This window comes from Cyanistes caeruleus, unplaced genomic scaffold (genome assembly GCF_971803275.1).
Source record: "Cyanistes caeruleus unplaced genomic scaffold, bCyaCae1.hap1.1 HAP1_SCAFFOLD_91, whole genome shotgun sequence".
Taxonomy (NCBI): domain Eukaryota; kingdom Metazoa; phylum Chordata; class Aves; order Passeriformes; family Paridae; genus Cyanistes; species Cyanistes caeruleus.
In genome coordinates this window covers 600,487-613,742 of record NW_028255895.1, presented here as the reverse complement: position 1 = coordinate 613,742, position 13,256 = coordinate 600,487, and the positions used below count along the sequence as shown (strand labels likewise).

Here is a 13,256-nt window from a genome sequence, read left to right as displayed (position 1 = left end):
TGCATCTTGATGTTTAATGTGTGTGCCTTGAGCAGACAGCAGTCTTCTTTCTTTCCACAGCACTCTGTGGACATGCACTACTCCAAAGCATACTCTGAGCCAGTCCAGATGTTTCCCCTTTTCCCTTTACTCAATTCTAGTGCTCTGCTTAAGGCAACCAGTTCTGCCCTCTGGGCAGATGCATTTGCTGATAATGCTTTTGCCTCCACTATTGCACTGACTGTTGTTACCGCATATCCAGCGTATCTGGTCCCATTCTCCACCAAGCTGCTTCCATCTGTGAATAGCTCTCACTCTGCTTGCTCCAGTGGGATGTCTTTCAGGTCTTCTCTTGCCAAATAGGTGTCCTCTATTACTTCTACACAGTCATGCTCTAATGGGCCTTCTTCAGTTGTGGTACCCAGGAACAGAGCTGCATTCAAGAGGTCAGTTGTCTTTAGTGTGACATCATCCTGCTCAGTCAGGATTACCTGGAATTTCATCATCCTGCTTGGAGATAGCCAATGGCCCCTCTTTTGTTCTAAAACAGTGCTCACCATGTGTGGCACAGAGACATCTATGTGTCTACCCATGGTGAGTTTCCTGGCTTCTTGTGGCAGCATCACGTTGGCTGCAACTGCCCGCAGGCATGAAGGCCACCCAGCACTCCCCTTGTCAAGCTGTTTGGAAAAGCAGCCGACCGGCCTTTCCCAGCTTCCCAAACCTTGGCTCAGCACTCCCAGTGCTAGGTGTAGCCTTTCATGCACAAACAGCTGGAAATCTTTGGACAAATCTGGCAATCCGAACGCCGGAGCAGTTGTCAATGCCTCCTTCAGTTTGAGGAAGGCCTCCTTCTGTGCTCTGCCCCAGGTAAACGGCTGCGTCTTCTGGGCCTCATCCAGGGCTTTTGCAATTAGTCCATAGTCCATGATCCACAGGCAGCACCACCCTGTCATCCCAAGGAAGACTCGCAGCTCATGCACGTTCTGGGGTTCTGGAATAGCACAAATAGCTTGAATACAATTAGTACCCAGCTTACATTGCCCTGGTGAGATTTCACATCCCAGGGAAATCACACTCTGCCAGGCAATTTGTGCCTTTTCTTTAGACTCCTTATATCCTCCCATTCCCAGCTGATTTCAAATTTCAATTGGTACCTTTATGCAGGTTGTTTTCTCTTCTGTAGCTATCAGTATATCCTCAACATACTGTAACAGCAGGTATTGTTTTCTCACTACTTGCCCGTTCTCGGTCCAAATCTCCAGCTCCTTCCCCAGCTGGCTTCCAAATAGGGTTGGACTGTTCTTGTGTCCTTGTGGGAGTCGTGTCCAAGTGAGCTGAGTTTTCCTTCTATTTTCTGGATTTTCCCACTCAAAGACAAACAGTTTCCTGCTTTTTTTTTGTCAAGGGGTGTGCAGAAAAAGGCATCTTTTAAATCAAGTACAGTAAACCATTTATATTTCATTTTTATAGATGTTAACAATGTGCAAGGATTAGCTACCACTGGGTAAATATCTTTAGTTATTCCATATATTGCTCTCAAATCCTGCACTAGTCTTTATTGGTCAACACAGAAATTTGGGCTCCAGTGTTAACTGCAAAAGTAAAAAGTGGATGTATAGGACCCACTATTATTGAGAAACAGCTGAGACTATTCAGCCTAGTCTTCACAGAAGTATGGAGAACACCATTTATTTCTATTTTTAGCACACTTTTATAGGGTTTTACAGGGTCCCTGGGCTAAGCAAGTTACTCTTGGTTAATCCACACAGGTTTGCATTTTTTTCTCTTATACACAAGGATATTGTTTTGCTTCATTCTCTCTGCTTCAGGAAAGTTTCAAGGACATGAGCCTTTAATATCACAACTTATACCAAAAGCTGGTTTATGCAGACAGGCCTTTACTAAAATATCATGCCCACCTTCTGTTCAAATATTCTCTACACACTATTGCTGTAATCAGTATGTGTCCAGTTTTGTTATCTCTAGTGAGCACTTGAAATAAAAGCAACCTCTGCCTCTCTGCTCACCCAGGAGAAGCAGAGTTCCCAGTTTCCCTGATTCTGAGGCTCTTTGGGCTCCACTCCCAGAAGCTGAGAAGGAGACGGCTTTGGCTCACAGCCCAGAGCCTGTGGAGCTGTGCTGGGTTATCCAATGGGGCATTCCATACAATGAACTTGGGACAGTGCCAATTAGAAACAACTTCACTCAACTTTGAAGTGAGAAGCCATCTATTACCTTGTTGGGGACCCCCTTCTTTATCTCCAGTGACCACCAATACTGGCAGTGAGAGATTTCTTTTCTCTTGTCTGGGTTTTCCTTAAGAGAACCAATGCATCTAACACCTTTGCTTTCTCTGATTTTTCTTCTGCCATTTTTACAGGTCCATCATTTCTACTGGAATGAATTAGCTCTTTTGGAGGGTAAATTTGATTCAGGACAGGGGTATCCCCCTCTTCTGTTTCTTTTAGCGAGTCAGCATTTTTGAATTTTCATCCTGGAGGGCTGCTCGCAACAGATGGATCTTACTCTTTTCTTCATTTAATTGTTTTTGCAAAATTTCAACTAGGTTTTAGAAGGAGTCTATTCTAGTTCTTTCCTCACTTCTTTGCTTAAAGCCAGTTTTTAGAGCTGCTGTAAAACAAGCTCCCAAAACTGAGCAGAGTAGAGTTTGATTTTTGCCCAGTTTAAATTTTCTTTCACCTTGTAAAGAACACACTCTATCAATCACATTTTCCAAATTAAACCAGGAACTAAGCGCCTGCTTTTCCCCTCCCGGAGAAGGTCTGGCATTGTGTTTTGCTAACAGAGCATAAAATGCAGCTTTAACTTCTGCACTGCCATTTTCAGTCATTTTTACAAAGGGAAAACCACTACAGGGAGGTATAAACTTCAATTATACACACCCACACACACCCACACCCACACCCACACACACACTGCTTTTTGCTTCCCTGTGTGGGTAAAAAGACCAAATCTGCTCGGGAGGCACTCTTTCAGTTTAAAATTCTGATTGTCTCTTTGCTACACCAAGCACTCAAAATTCACACACACAACAACAACAAAAACATTCCCACCCTTTTGCACTAAGAGATCTTTTGTGAAATTCTGCAGACAGAGCCCTCAAGTGAGTGTGGGGTGCTTTTCACCTCGGCGTGTGCAGTTTGTGGGAAATTCGAGTCGCTCCCCCTTGCTTTCTAGACACCGCTCACTCTCTTGGGAGTGTCGGGCTGGGTGCGGCTGGAGCAAAACATCTTTCCCCTAATACAGACTGCACAACAAACCTGCAGCCCCTTCTGTCTGTCACAAATCCTGTCCGTGACTCCAGTTTAAATGTCACGATTCGCTAACGCCAGTGGGAGTCGCGAAAAGTTTCTTTGATCTCAGAGGGCACAAAGGACACAAGGGATTTCAGTTGAAATCACAACAGCAATAATGTACATTTATTTTAGTGATAACAAAGACTATGTGATAGAGGAGAGGGAGTGAGAGAGAGAGAGAGGAGAAAGAAAACAAAGTAAAGAAAGAGAGAGGTTATAGCTACCAACAGATGAGACAGTGTCACAGGGGTCTTTTTCCATGGGGAGATCTCACCAAAATCAATTCAGCCTTATGTAATTCTTCCCCAAAGTGACCTTGTTTCCAATGTGCTAATAAGCACCCCAAAGGAGAAGTTCCTGCTATGAGAGCATTGCTGCCCAAAACCCCTTTAAGCTTCTCCATGTCACAACTACAATACACCACAAATGCCGAACCTGCAACGCTTTCGCAGTCGTCTGACGGACGGCGCCCGGGCAATCCCAACAGGAATTCCTTTAGCCCAACCAAGCGCAGCTTTTGCTGCGTCTTATTGGCAGGCACCCAAACCAAAGTGAAAGCACCTTACCTCTTCTCCTGGGGACGCTGTGAGCAGCGCAGACGGTCGCGGCCGATGGGCTCCCCGAGAATCCCTCGGTGCCGGCTGGAGCAGGATCGGGTCGCGAGCTCGCTCAGCAGCACTCACAAGGTCCCATCTGGGTCACCAAAATGTTAGAGTTCAGGAACACACATCATCACACAATGATTATATGCAGGTGCTTTATTGAAGAGCTCTGGGTGTCAGGGGTACACAGACCCAAATCTGACCCATCTTGCTTTTGAGTTGAACATGTTTTATACTCTATGGTTATACAACTTAGATATTAATTATTAAACTTACATTGTTCTATTGTATGCATTGTTTTTACCCAAGCATGGATTTCTCGTGATCCCACCCCAGCCCCCTAACATTGTTCCTCATGTTCTTTAAACAATAATTATATCTAATCACATCTAACAATTCTATCATTTATCATATATTGATTACACAGGTGCAGTTTCACATGATCTTTAGCGAGCACAAGGCCTAACATTTCCCCGGGCCTACTTTTCCCAGGGCTTGCCATGCCTAACTTTCTTTCTGAGTTCCCGAACTTCCTAAGATTTTAAAATGTTTTACGATCACCTCCAGACACAAAGAGTCCTGTCTGAACAGTCACAAAGTAGTGTGAATAGTGACTACATCTATTTTTAATTTTAACTTTTATAAATTTTTCCAGAGCCTGCTGGCTGTGTTCAAGGTTTTCTCCCTATTTCCTCCCTAGTGCACATTCTCCAGAAACTCTGCTTTTAATCCTTTTGCATTGATTAAAGTTACCTGCAATGACGAGTCAATCCAAACCCTGGGAAAACTTGAACTTAAATGTGTACCTAGGCAAAATATTTACCTCCCACATCTGAAGCCATGAGCTGCCAAGTACTGTCCCCACTGTCATACCCTGTCCCCTGGAGGTCTGCTGATGCCATTTCAAAGGGGTTGCCAATGAAAACAAGTTTGAATATTTTGGTAGTTTCCACATTGGCATTAAAATCCTTGAATAGAAAAATCACAAGTCAAGATTTCTAGGATTCTTCCATACCAAAGCTGTCATTCTCACCCTGGATTTTTGAGTGTCTGAACAGTCAGACAAGGTTTTAGTTTCAGACACTACAGACAAAGTCCCTGCTGTTCGGCGATCCCATTCCATCAGCATATAGTCCTGATGATTCCTTTAGGCAGGAGCAGCAAAGGCAAGAATGAGCCAAACAAGCTGTTCCTGTGTTCTCATGCCCGGCACAGCAGTAACTGGGAGTTCAAGAATGGATTCAGGAGACAATGGGTGCACAGGGAGCCACCAAGACTTTGGGATGCTGAAATGGACCAGCCTGGTGTCTGTGCCCGGGCTGCACCGCGCTGAGCTCCAACTGGACAATCTAACAATGGTTGAATGACCACAGCATGGGCCACTGGAGACTCCTACTCCTAGTTCTGTGAGCTACATTATTCAGTCATTCACCAGATAATGTTTTCATCTTTGCTTGAAATCCAGGAGAGGAAAAGGTCAACATGGAAAAGTGTTCTCCCAATTCTAGTGACACCTGTGCCTGCACACCACCTGTGCCCATGGCAGGGTGCTTGGAGACTGGATGATGTTGATGATACTTTGCAACACCAAGTGCTCAGGGATTCTGGGATTGCCCAAGTGGAGAGCAAAACTGAGCCGTGTAAGTCCCTGCTTTTTTTCAGCACATGCTGCTTCTTCCTTTGTTCCAAGCAAGTGCAGGATTTGGTTTCATGTGACTTCAAGGTGCCTGGACAGATGAGAGGGAGGGCAGCTGCCCCATCAGACTCTCTCTCTCTCTCTCCCTCTCTCTCTCTCTCTCTCTCTCTCTCTCTCACTCAGGATGGTGCCAGTGCCGCTGCCTTGGGACACCTGAGTGTGGAAGGCGAGCTCGCCCTCAAGCACGGCCACCCAAGTCAGTCACGGGCACAGGCTGCAGCTGAAGCTGGCAAGCGTTGCTGTGAGGCTGCAAGTGAAGAGAAAGCCATTGTGGCCAACTCTGCTCAAGCGTTTTGCCAAAGCAAAGGCAATTGTGCCCACAGCCTCCCCCTGTTTGGCACCCGGCTGCTGCGGACGCCTCAGTGCGCAGGTGCCGACGTTGGGGCTGCTGCTGTTCCTGGGCACACTCTGCTGCTGTTTCTGTGGGCTCCAGAGCCGCTTGGGCAGCAGCCACTGGGCAGCCCTGCCGGAGGAGACATCGCCACCCTCCCCATGGTGGCAGCAGCTCTGTGGGCCCCGAGCTCTGTGTCAGGGGGGCCTCGGTCACAGCAGCGTGGCCTGGGCAGCCGCGAGGGCCCGGGTTGGCCGCCAGCCCAGCCTCTACCCACTGCCCCTTCCTGGAAGCACCCAGTGGCCGTGGCCTGGCAGCACCCCCTGCCCTCCATGTCCCCAGCCAGCCCAGCCTGGGCACCTCGGGCTGTCCCCACCCTCCTGCTGGGGTGGTGTCCCAGCCTCCAGGCCTTCTGTTGCAGGCCTGGGGGATATTTTGGGGCAGCACCGGAGCAGCCAGGTGTAAGGGACCAGGCGGCTGCCCGGGGGCTGCTTATGGCCTCTGACACCCAATTCCTCAGGCCTTCCCACCACCCTGGCTCCTCCAGGGCCTTCTGTCCCCTTGGAACCTCCTGCCACCCACTCCCTCAATTATCCCCCTTGTGCCTTCCCACTGCCTTGTCCCGTCTGGGCCTCCACAGCCCCTCATCCCTTCACGGCCTCCCAGCACCCCGTGCCCTCAGGGGCTCCCCCAGCCTGGCCCGGCAGCAGCGCCGCAGCCCCACAGGAGCTCCAGCAGCTCCTCAGCCATCACGGCAGCAACACACGGGCAGCAGGACACAGATGGCGCTTCCTGCCTGCCACAGGGCTTGTGGCTTCAGCACAACCACCAAAGGCCAAGGGGCTTCTGGCCATTTGCCCTGCACCACTGAACGCCCCGGCAGGTTGCTGAACACAAGAACCCTTTTCCCTCTCTTCCCCTATGCCCCACACACCCTGGGCAGCAAAAGAAAGGTCTTGGGACTCTTGTGGTTTATAACATATCCTATATTATTTACATACTAGATGGAAACGAAACGAAGAAAAGAACAATCTCTATGAAAAAAAAAATAACAGATGGCCCATGTGGCCCCAGAAGATAGAGCCTCTCAGCCCTAACATATCCTATATTATTTACATAGTAAAAAGAAGAGAAAAATGGAAAAGAACAACCCTTATGAAATAAAAAATCCTGGCTGGCCCATGTGGCCCCAGAAGACAGAGCCTCTCAGGTCAGCTCTGAGTACATCTCCAGCAGTGCAGCCAGCCCAGGCCCGACAGACGTGGCCGTGTCCTCCATGCCCTGAGGATTTGGTCTTGCATCCTCTGGAGAATGGAGTATCGGGCACTCTGGATGGCCCGGAGGACATACAGCGTTTCAAGTGCCAGGTCTGACACGGCACCGCTTCTGTCCTCTGTCAGGCGTTCGAGGGCTGCAAGAGAGACAAACAGAGCCACGGTCAGATCCCAGAGCTGTGGGGGCCCAGCGAGAGCCCCCTGCCAGGGCCATGCCAGCCGGCTCTTGCCTTGGCCAGGAGGGAGCAGGGACCAAGGGGGTCAGCCCGAAGCTGCTGGCCACAAATGCCCCACGTGGCCCTGAAATCTCACTGTGCTCTGCCCACGCCCTCATCGGCACAGGGAGCAGAGCCCTCCACAGCCTGGCCAGGGCCTGCAGCTGCCCTCGACAGCCACCACTGTCAGCCTGCTGCCGTGGCTCACCTCTGCACAAGACCTGGAGCTCTGCCTGCTGCCCCCTCAGCTGCTCCCCGGCCATCCCTGAGAACACAGAGCTTGTCAGGGTCCCAGCAGCACAGCTCCCTGCCAGCCCTGTGGCCACAGGGCCTCCTGCCCCGGCAGGGCTCAGCCCGGGCCCTTGCCGCATCCTGACCCAGCCCAAGGGCAAGGCTGCCAGAGGCCGGCAGCAGCAGCCCCGAGGGCAGCCGGGGCTCCAGGGCGCCGGGCCCGGGTGCCGCTGCCGGGGCAGCAGCCGGGGCTGGGGCCGAGCTGCGGCGGGGCGGGGAGGGAGCCCGGGCTCGGGACTCACCGATGACCCTGATGGCCGCCGCTCGCAGGGTCTCCTGTGGGTCCTGCAGGTACTGCAGGGCCCGGCGCAGGTGCTCGGCCAAGGGGATCCTGTGGTCGGCCAGCTGGAGAGAGCGGCAGGAGGGAAGGGTTGGCGCGGGCTCTGTCCCTCGGCCGGGCGCTGCTGCCTGCGGCCAGCCCCGGCCTCCCGTGCCCGGCCAGCCCTGAGGCCCGGCCAGCAGCCGCTGGCGCCGGGCTCTGGAGGGGGCAGAGGGCCGGCTGCTGCCCGGGGAGCCGCGGTGCCGGCCCGGCCCGCAGCCCCGCTGGGCCGGGGCTCCATCGCCACCCGGCTCGGGGCCACAGGGGGCTGCAGAAGAAGCCGTGCGGCCCCCGGCTGCAGCAGTGGGCAGAGGCACAGCTGCCAGCCCCACACACTGAGCACCGGGGCCAGGGGGCTTCTGTAGCCTGAGGCTGGCACTTCCAGGCTGCCCTTACCACGAGCCTGGCAAACTTCCACAGTTTCTCCTTCCTGACAGCTTTTTCCAGGTCTGTCCTCTTCAGAAAGCCAGCCGCGCGAAGGAGCGTTGTCCGAGAGGCCTGGGGAGCAGCAGAGCCGCAAATGGCCCCACAAGGCAGGGCACAGGAGTGTCCCAGTGCCAAAGGCTGGAGGAGGCTGCAGCCTGCAAGCCTGCGTCAGGGCAGGAGGCAGCTGAGCCCCCTGCCAAGGCGCAGCAGCAGCCCAGGAGTCCTCACCTCTGCCACATGCCGATTCTCATCTTGGCAGTGGAAAAAGAGTGGGAGCAGGCTCTGGTACACTCGTTCCTTCAGGGGCTTTCTTCCTTCTTCTTCTGCCGACGACATCATTCTTCGAAGGAGAGACATGGAGAGCAGCTGCACCTGGCTATCAGGCTGTATGAAAGGAAGGAAAAATGACCTCATCATTGGCTTCTTGTGGCCCACATTGGCGCAGGCCTGCAAATGCACAGGGCACAAAGTGTCCGGGCAGCAGGCAGTGGCCGTGGCTGGGGCACAGAGCCTTACATTGTCCAGGAGTTTCAGGAGCGGCTCAGCCAGCTGCAGGGCCCTGCGCCAGGATATTGGGGTGTCTTCATCCAAGAAAATATAGCTCAGGAGAGCAATGCTCATCCTGGCCACGTCACTGTCCAAGTCCCACAGGAGGTGCACTAGTCTTCCTGTCAGGCTCTGAATTCTTTCGGCCTGTGCAGAACACAAGGGTGTGAAAGCCCGGGCAGCTGCCGCAGGGCCCAGAGGCCAAAGGGCTGTCCCAAAGCACTCGGGCAGCTGAAGCAGGAGACAGGAGAGCTGCGAGGAGCTGCCTCAGCGCCCAAGGCAAAGGCCAGCCAAGGCCAAGTGACAGCATTGCCCAGCCTCATGCTGCCCACACAGCTTCAGCTGCTGCCCCCTTCTCACCATGGAGGGACGGTCCTTTAGCAGGAGGAGAGCCCTGAGAACCTGGTGATGCATCTCTGTGGAGTTGTACCACAGGTACTTATACAAGATCTCCATTAGGCTGTCACCACAGTCACTCAAGTCCAGGCAATCTAGGAGCTGAAAGGCACAGGGCAGTGAGAGGGGAGCTGGCCGGCAGGAGCCTGGAAGTGCGCAGGGCTGGGCCCAGGCAGCAGCACAGGGCGCAGGTGCCATCCCAGGCAGCTGTGGCTATGCTAGGGGACAGGGCTGGCAGGGAGCTGAGCGAGGTAGTGCTGGCCATCAGGCTCACCTCCACAAGGAATGCCATGGCAGAGACATCCCAGTGTGGCAACGGTTTGCTGAGCACCTCAAGCAGGTAGCTTAAGATGCTTTTGCACAAGTGGGCGGATGCACGGCGCATTACCCTGGAAGGCAGAAAATGGCAGAAAGAGTCTCAGCAAGGGTGCGAAAAACCTCTCCCAGAACTGATGGACACAGTTGTCCTATTGCCCCAGTGCCCTGTGAGGGTATTTGGGCCCGTGAGATGTGGCTGCTCCTGGGCACCCTCCTCTCACAGCCTTTTGCAGTCTCCTTGGCCATCCCTCGGTGACGAGGCCCTCAGGCCCATGGCCACGGGGACTGTGGGGGGCATCCCGGGCAGGGGGCACAAACGTCAGAGGCAGTGGGGAGAAGGGGGGCTCACCTGGCCAGCAGACCCATGGCATAGTGGTGGGTGTCAGCACAGAGCAGCGTGTCCCAGCCACGCTTGCGTTCCATTGCCACCACCACATGCTCCAAGTGGAGACTGCAGAGCAGGGCCTTCAGGGTCTGCACTGCAAACCTGTGTGCACAGCAAAGCCCAGGTGACGCTGGGAGCGCTGGCTCTGAGGCTGGGGAAGTGGCAGGGACAGGAGGAGTGGCATGGAGCACCTGTTGGGGCTGGTGGAGAGGCCGTGTTGCTCCTGGCATTCCTTCCAGAAGGTATGGACGTCCTCTGTCATATACAAAGTACTGAAGTACGTTTGGAAGAGGAGATGCACAAAGAGGCGGGGGAAATAGACTGTGAGGATCTGTGGGCAACAGGGCCCCTGGAGGATCTTCCACATCACCAGAGTTGCCTGCAGAGGACAAAGCAGCCCGAGACAGCGCTCAGTGCCGGGGCGTCCGTGTGGCAGGGCCTGAGCGTGGCAGGGAGAGGCCGGGGGAGACGCAGGGGGAGCAGCGGGCCTGGTGGCCCTGAAGCTGCCCCTAGGCCAGGTTTGTGGCCAGTGCCTGAAGCAGGGAGATGCAGTGGGGGAAGGAGGCAACAGAGCTGCTGGAGAGGCGGCCGGCCTTGCGGTGAGCAAAGTCCAGCTCCAGAAACTCACAGTCAGGGAAAAGACAGCCGTCTTGTCCCCATCAGAGGTGCCCAGGTTTTTCTGCGGCCAGCTCCCCACCACATTGATGAGGAGCGGTGTCACTTCCTCTGAAATCCAGGGCGAGAGCAAGATGGTCGTCCACATGGCCATAGCAGCTCTGCGGGGTCAGACACAGCACCGTGGGCTGGGCAGCAGCGGGGAGCTGAGCTGGCCGCCAGCTCTGCCTGAGCCCACTGCCCCTGAGCGGCAGCAGCAGCCAGGCAGCCCAGCCCTGTGGGGACAGGCCCCTGAGGGGCAGGCTGGCAGCATGGCAGTGGGCTCGGAGGCCGACTTTGTAGCAAAGGGAGCAGCCAGAGGGCCCTGCAAGTCTGTGTTGCTCACAGCCCTGGGCCGGGCTGTACAGGGTGATGGGCTGGGGAGCCCTGAGGCCTCGGGGCAGCTGGGCCCCATACCTGTCACACGTTGGGGCCACCCGCAGGAGAGTGATGGCCACATCATCGGGCTCTGCCTCGGCCACTTGCATCAGGGCCCAGTCCATCCTGTGCTCAGCAGCCTCATTGGCCATGAGCCACTGGTGGATGTACCTCACCACGCCGGGCACCTGGAGAAGGCACAGGGAGACTTGGAATGCTAGCAGAGGGAGTCAGCAATGTGCCCAGCTTCTTCCCCAGACAAGTGCTTCTCTTCCAGCCCACTGCCATGGCCTCAAAAGCTCCAAGTGAGCAGCAGGCGTGGCTTGGGAAAGCCAAGCAATTGCTGGAGGATCAAAGGCTGGCCACAGGCTGCTTACTTGCTCTGGATTGAAAAGAGCCGTCTCTACAAGCAGATCCAGCTGGGCAGCGCTGCTCTGTTCTACCAAGACCTCTGAGGATGCTTTGACCTCAGTGTCCATAGGTCTGGTGTCTTCCTTGCCAATTCTCTTGATGTATTGGTAAAGAAACTGTAGGAGAAGGGCAGGAAGGCAGGGAAGTTGCATGGAGTGCTCCAAGTGCGGTGCTGGGCTGAGCAGTGCCAGCAGGCCCAGCGCAGGTGGGGATGGCTGCAGGTACCTGCGCTGCTCTGCGGAAGCGGCCACGGGCGGTGTCCTGCTCTTGTGTGCCGTCCATGGCTGCATCTGGCAAAGAGCAGCCAGAGCTGAGGGGCTGCGGGAGAGGCCGGAGAGCACAGCCCAGCCCTGCGTTCCCCAGGCAGGGACAGTCCCGGGATGCCCCAGGGGATGCAGCACGGCCACTGCTGCGGGGGCAGCCCCAGCCCCTTTTTTGTGCTGTCCATGGGTGTGTGTCCACAGGACAGTGTGGGATGGGATGAGATGGGATGCAATGGGATGGGATGGGGCTAAGATGGCTGCAGGCACCAGCCCTGTGGCCCAGCTCTGCCACTCACCCTCCTCCAGCGGCTGCAACTGCTGCACCTCTTCGGTCTCTGGTGCTGGGGCAGCTCCAGGGCCTTCTTCCTCGACCTCCTCGTCCTCCTCCTCCACCCAGGCCAGCTTGGGCACTCTTGGGGGTCGCTGCTCCCTGTCTTCTTTCGGACTCTCCCATCCTTTCCATAGGAACAGCACCAGGGGATGGCATGGCATGCAATGGGATGGGGCCAAGCTGGCAACAGGCACTAGCCCTAAGGCCGAGCTCTGCAACTCACCCTCCTGTGGTGCCTGGAAGTCCTGCACCTCTTCAGACTCCTGTGCCAGGACAGCTCCAGAGCCTTCTTCTTCCTCCTCCTCAAGCCAGGCCAACTTGGGCACTCTTGGGGGTCGCTGCTCCATGGCAGTGACTGGATTTATGGCTGCTTGCAGGAGAGATGGCTCGGAAAAGCTCAGAGTCAGCAAGTCCTGCAGTCGTGCCTGGAAGGCACCTGCAGGACTCAAGTCCTGGCAAGATTGCAAGACAGCGAGTCCTGCACTTGGGTCTTGAGGGCTCCTGCCACAAGGATAGGAGGCTCCTCGACAGGGACTGTGGTCTGGTCTCAAGGGCAGAGACTGCAGGGATGGGCGACACGTCGGAAAAGCTCCGGGTCACCAAGTCCCACGGTCTGCCCTCAAGAGAACCTTAAGAAGGAAGCCTCGGGAAGGCCACAAGTCAGCAAGACCTGTGGTCTGGCCTCGAGGTCACCTGTAGGAATAGTGCTTCAGAAAAGCTCCAGGTCCGACACAAAGGAGTGCGCTGTGCGGGGGCTCCTCACAGCACCGCTCTGGCGCGTCCTGACCCGTCGCGTGCACCGAGCACTGTGGCGTGGTCCTGTCACCGCCAGCTCCTATGGCAGCACGTGTCACAAAGGGCCCTTTGACATCTGCTCCCGTTGCCACCATCCCACAGTGACCGTGCTGCAGCGTGTCACAAAGGGCCCTTGCACACCCTGCCCTCCGCCCTGGGGCTGCCCCCATCCCCCCACCAAGTGGCCCAGCTTGGAAGGAATCCCTTGCCCAAAGTGTCTAAGACAGCCTGACGGGATCTTTAGGAACAGCTTGTTAGAAATGAAATGGAGTCAAATTTATCAATAAGAATTTTATTGAAAACTTTGTAAAATTTACTCATGGAAA

General features: G+C 54.8%; 1 protein-coding gene across 1 annotated transcript; it reads right to left on the bottom strand.

Annotated features, from left to right (window-relative positions):
• Positions 1–6,896: 6,896 nt before the first annotated feature.
• Positions 6,897–13,014, bottom strand: LOC147646565 (maestro heat-like repeat-containing protein family member 7). Its single transcript, XM_086873260.1, has 16 exons — positions 12,359–13,014; positions 12,101–12,259; positions 11,767–11,831; positions 11,508–11,657; positions 11,170–11,318; positions 10,727–10,874; positions 10,290–10,477; positions 10,063–10,200; positions 9,670–9,784; positions 9,360–9,497; positions 8,970–9,146; positions 8,682–8,837; positions 8,424–8,525; positions 7,951–8,053; positions 7,626–7,682; positions 6,897–7,339 (listed from the first exon to the last, which is right to left on the bottom strand). Exons 1-16 carry the CDS (start codon positions 12,480–12,482, stop codon positions 7,140–7,142), a joined length of 2,169 nt encoding a protein of 722 aa, XP_086729386.1. The 5' UTR covers positions 12,483–13,014; the 3' UTR covers positions 6,897–7,139.
• Between the last annotated feature and the right edge of the window lie 242 nt (positions 13,015–13,256).

Bases quoted from the DNA above. Each gene is read 5' to 3' on its own strand.
- LOC147646565 (XM_086873260.1), bottom strand. From the start codon at position 12,482: ATGGAGCAGCGACCCCCAAGAGTGCCCAAGTTGGCCTGGCTTGAGGAG. The intron at 10,875-11,169 runs GTATGGGGCCCA...CTGACCCCGCAG, and splicing joins GTGGCCCCAACGTGTGACAG to AGCTGCTATGGCCATGTGGA. The intron at 8,054-8,423 runs GTAAGGGCAGCC...CGCTCTCTCCAG, and splicing joins GGAAGTTTGCCAGGCTCGTG to CTGGCCGACCACAGGATCCC.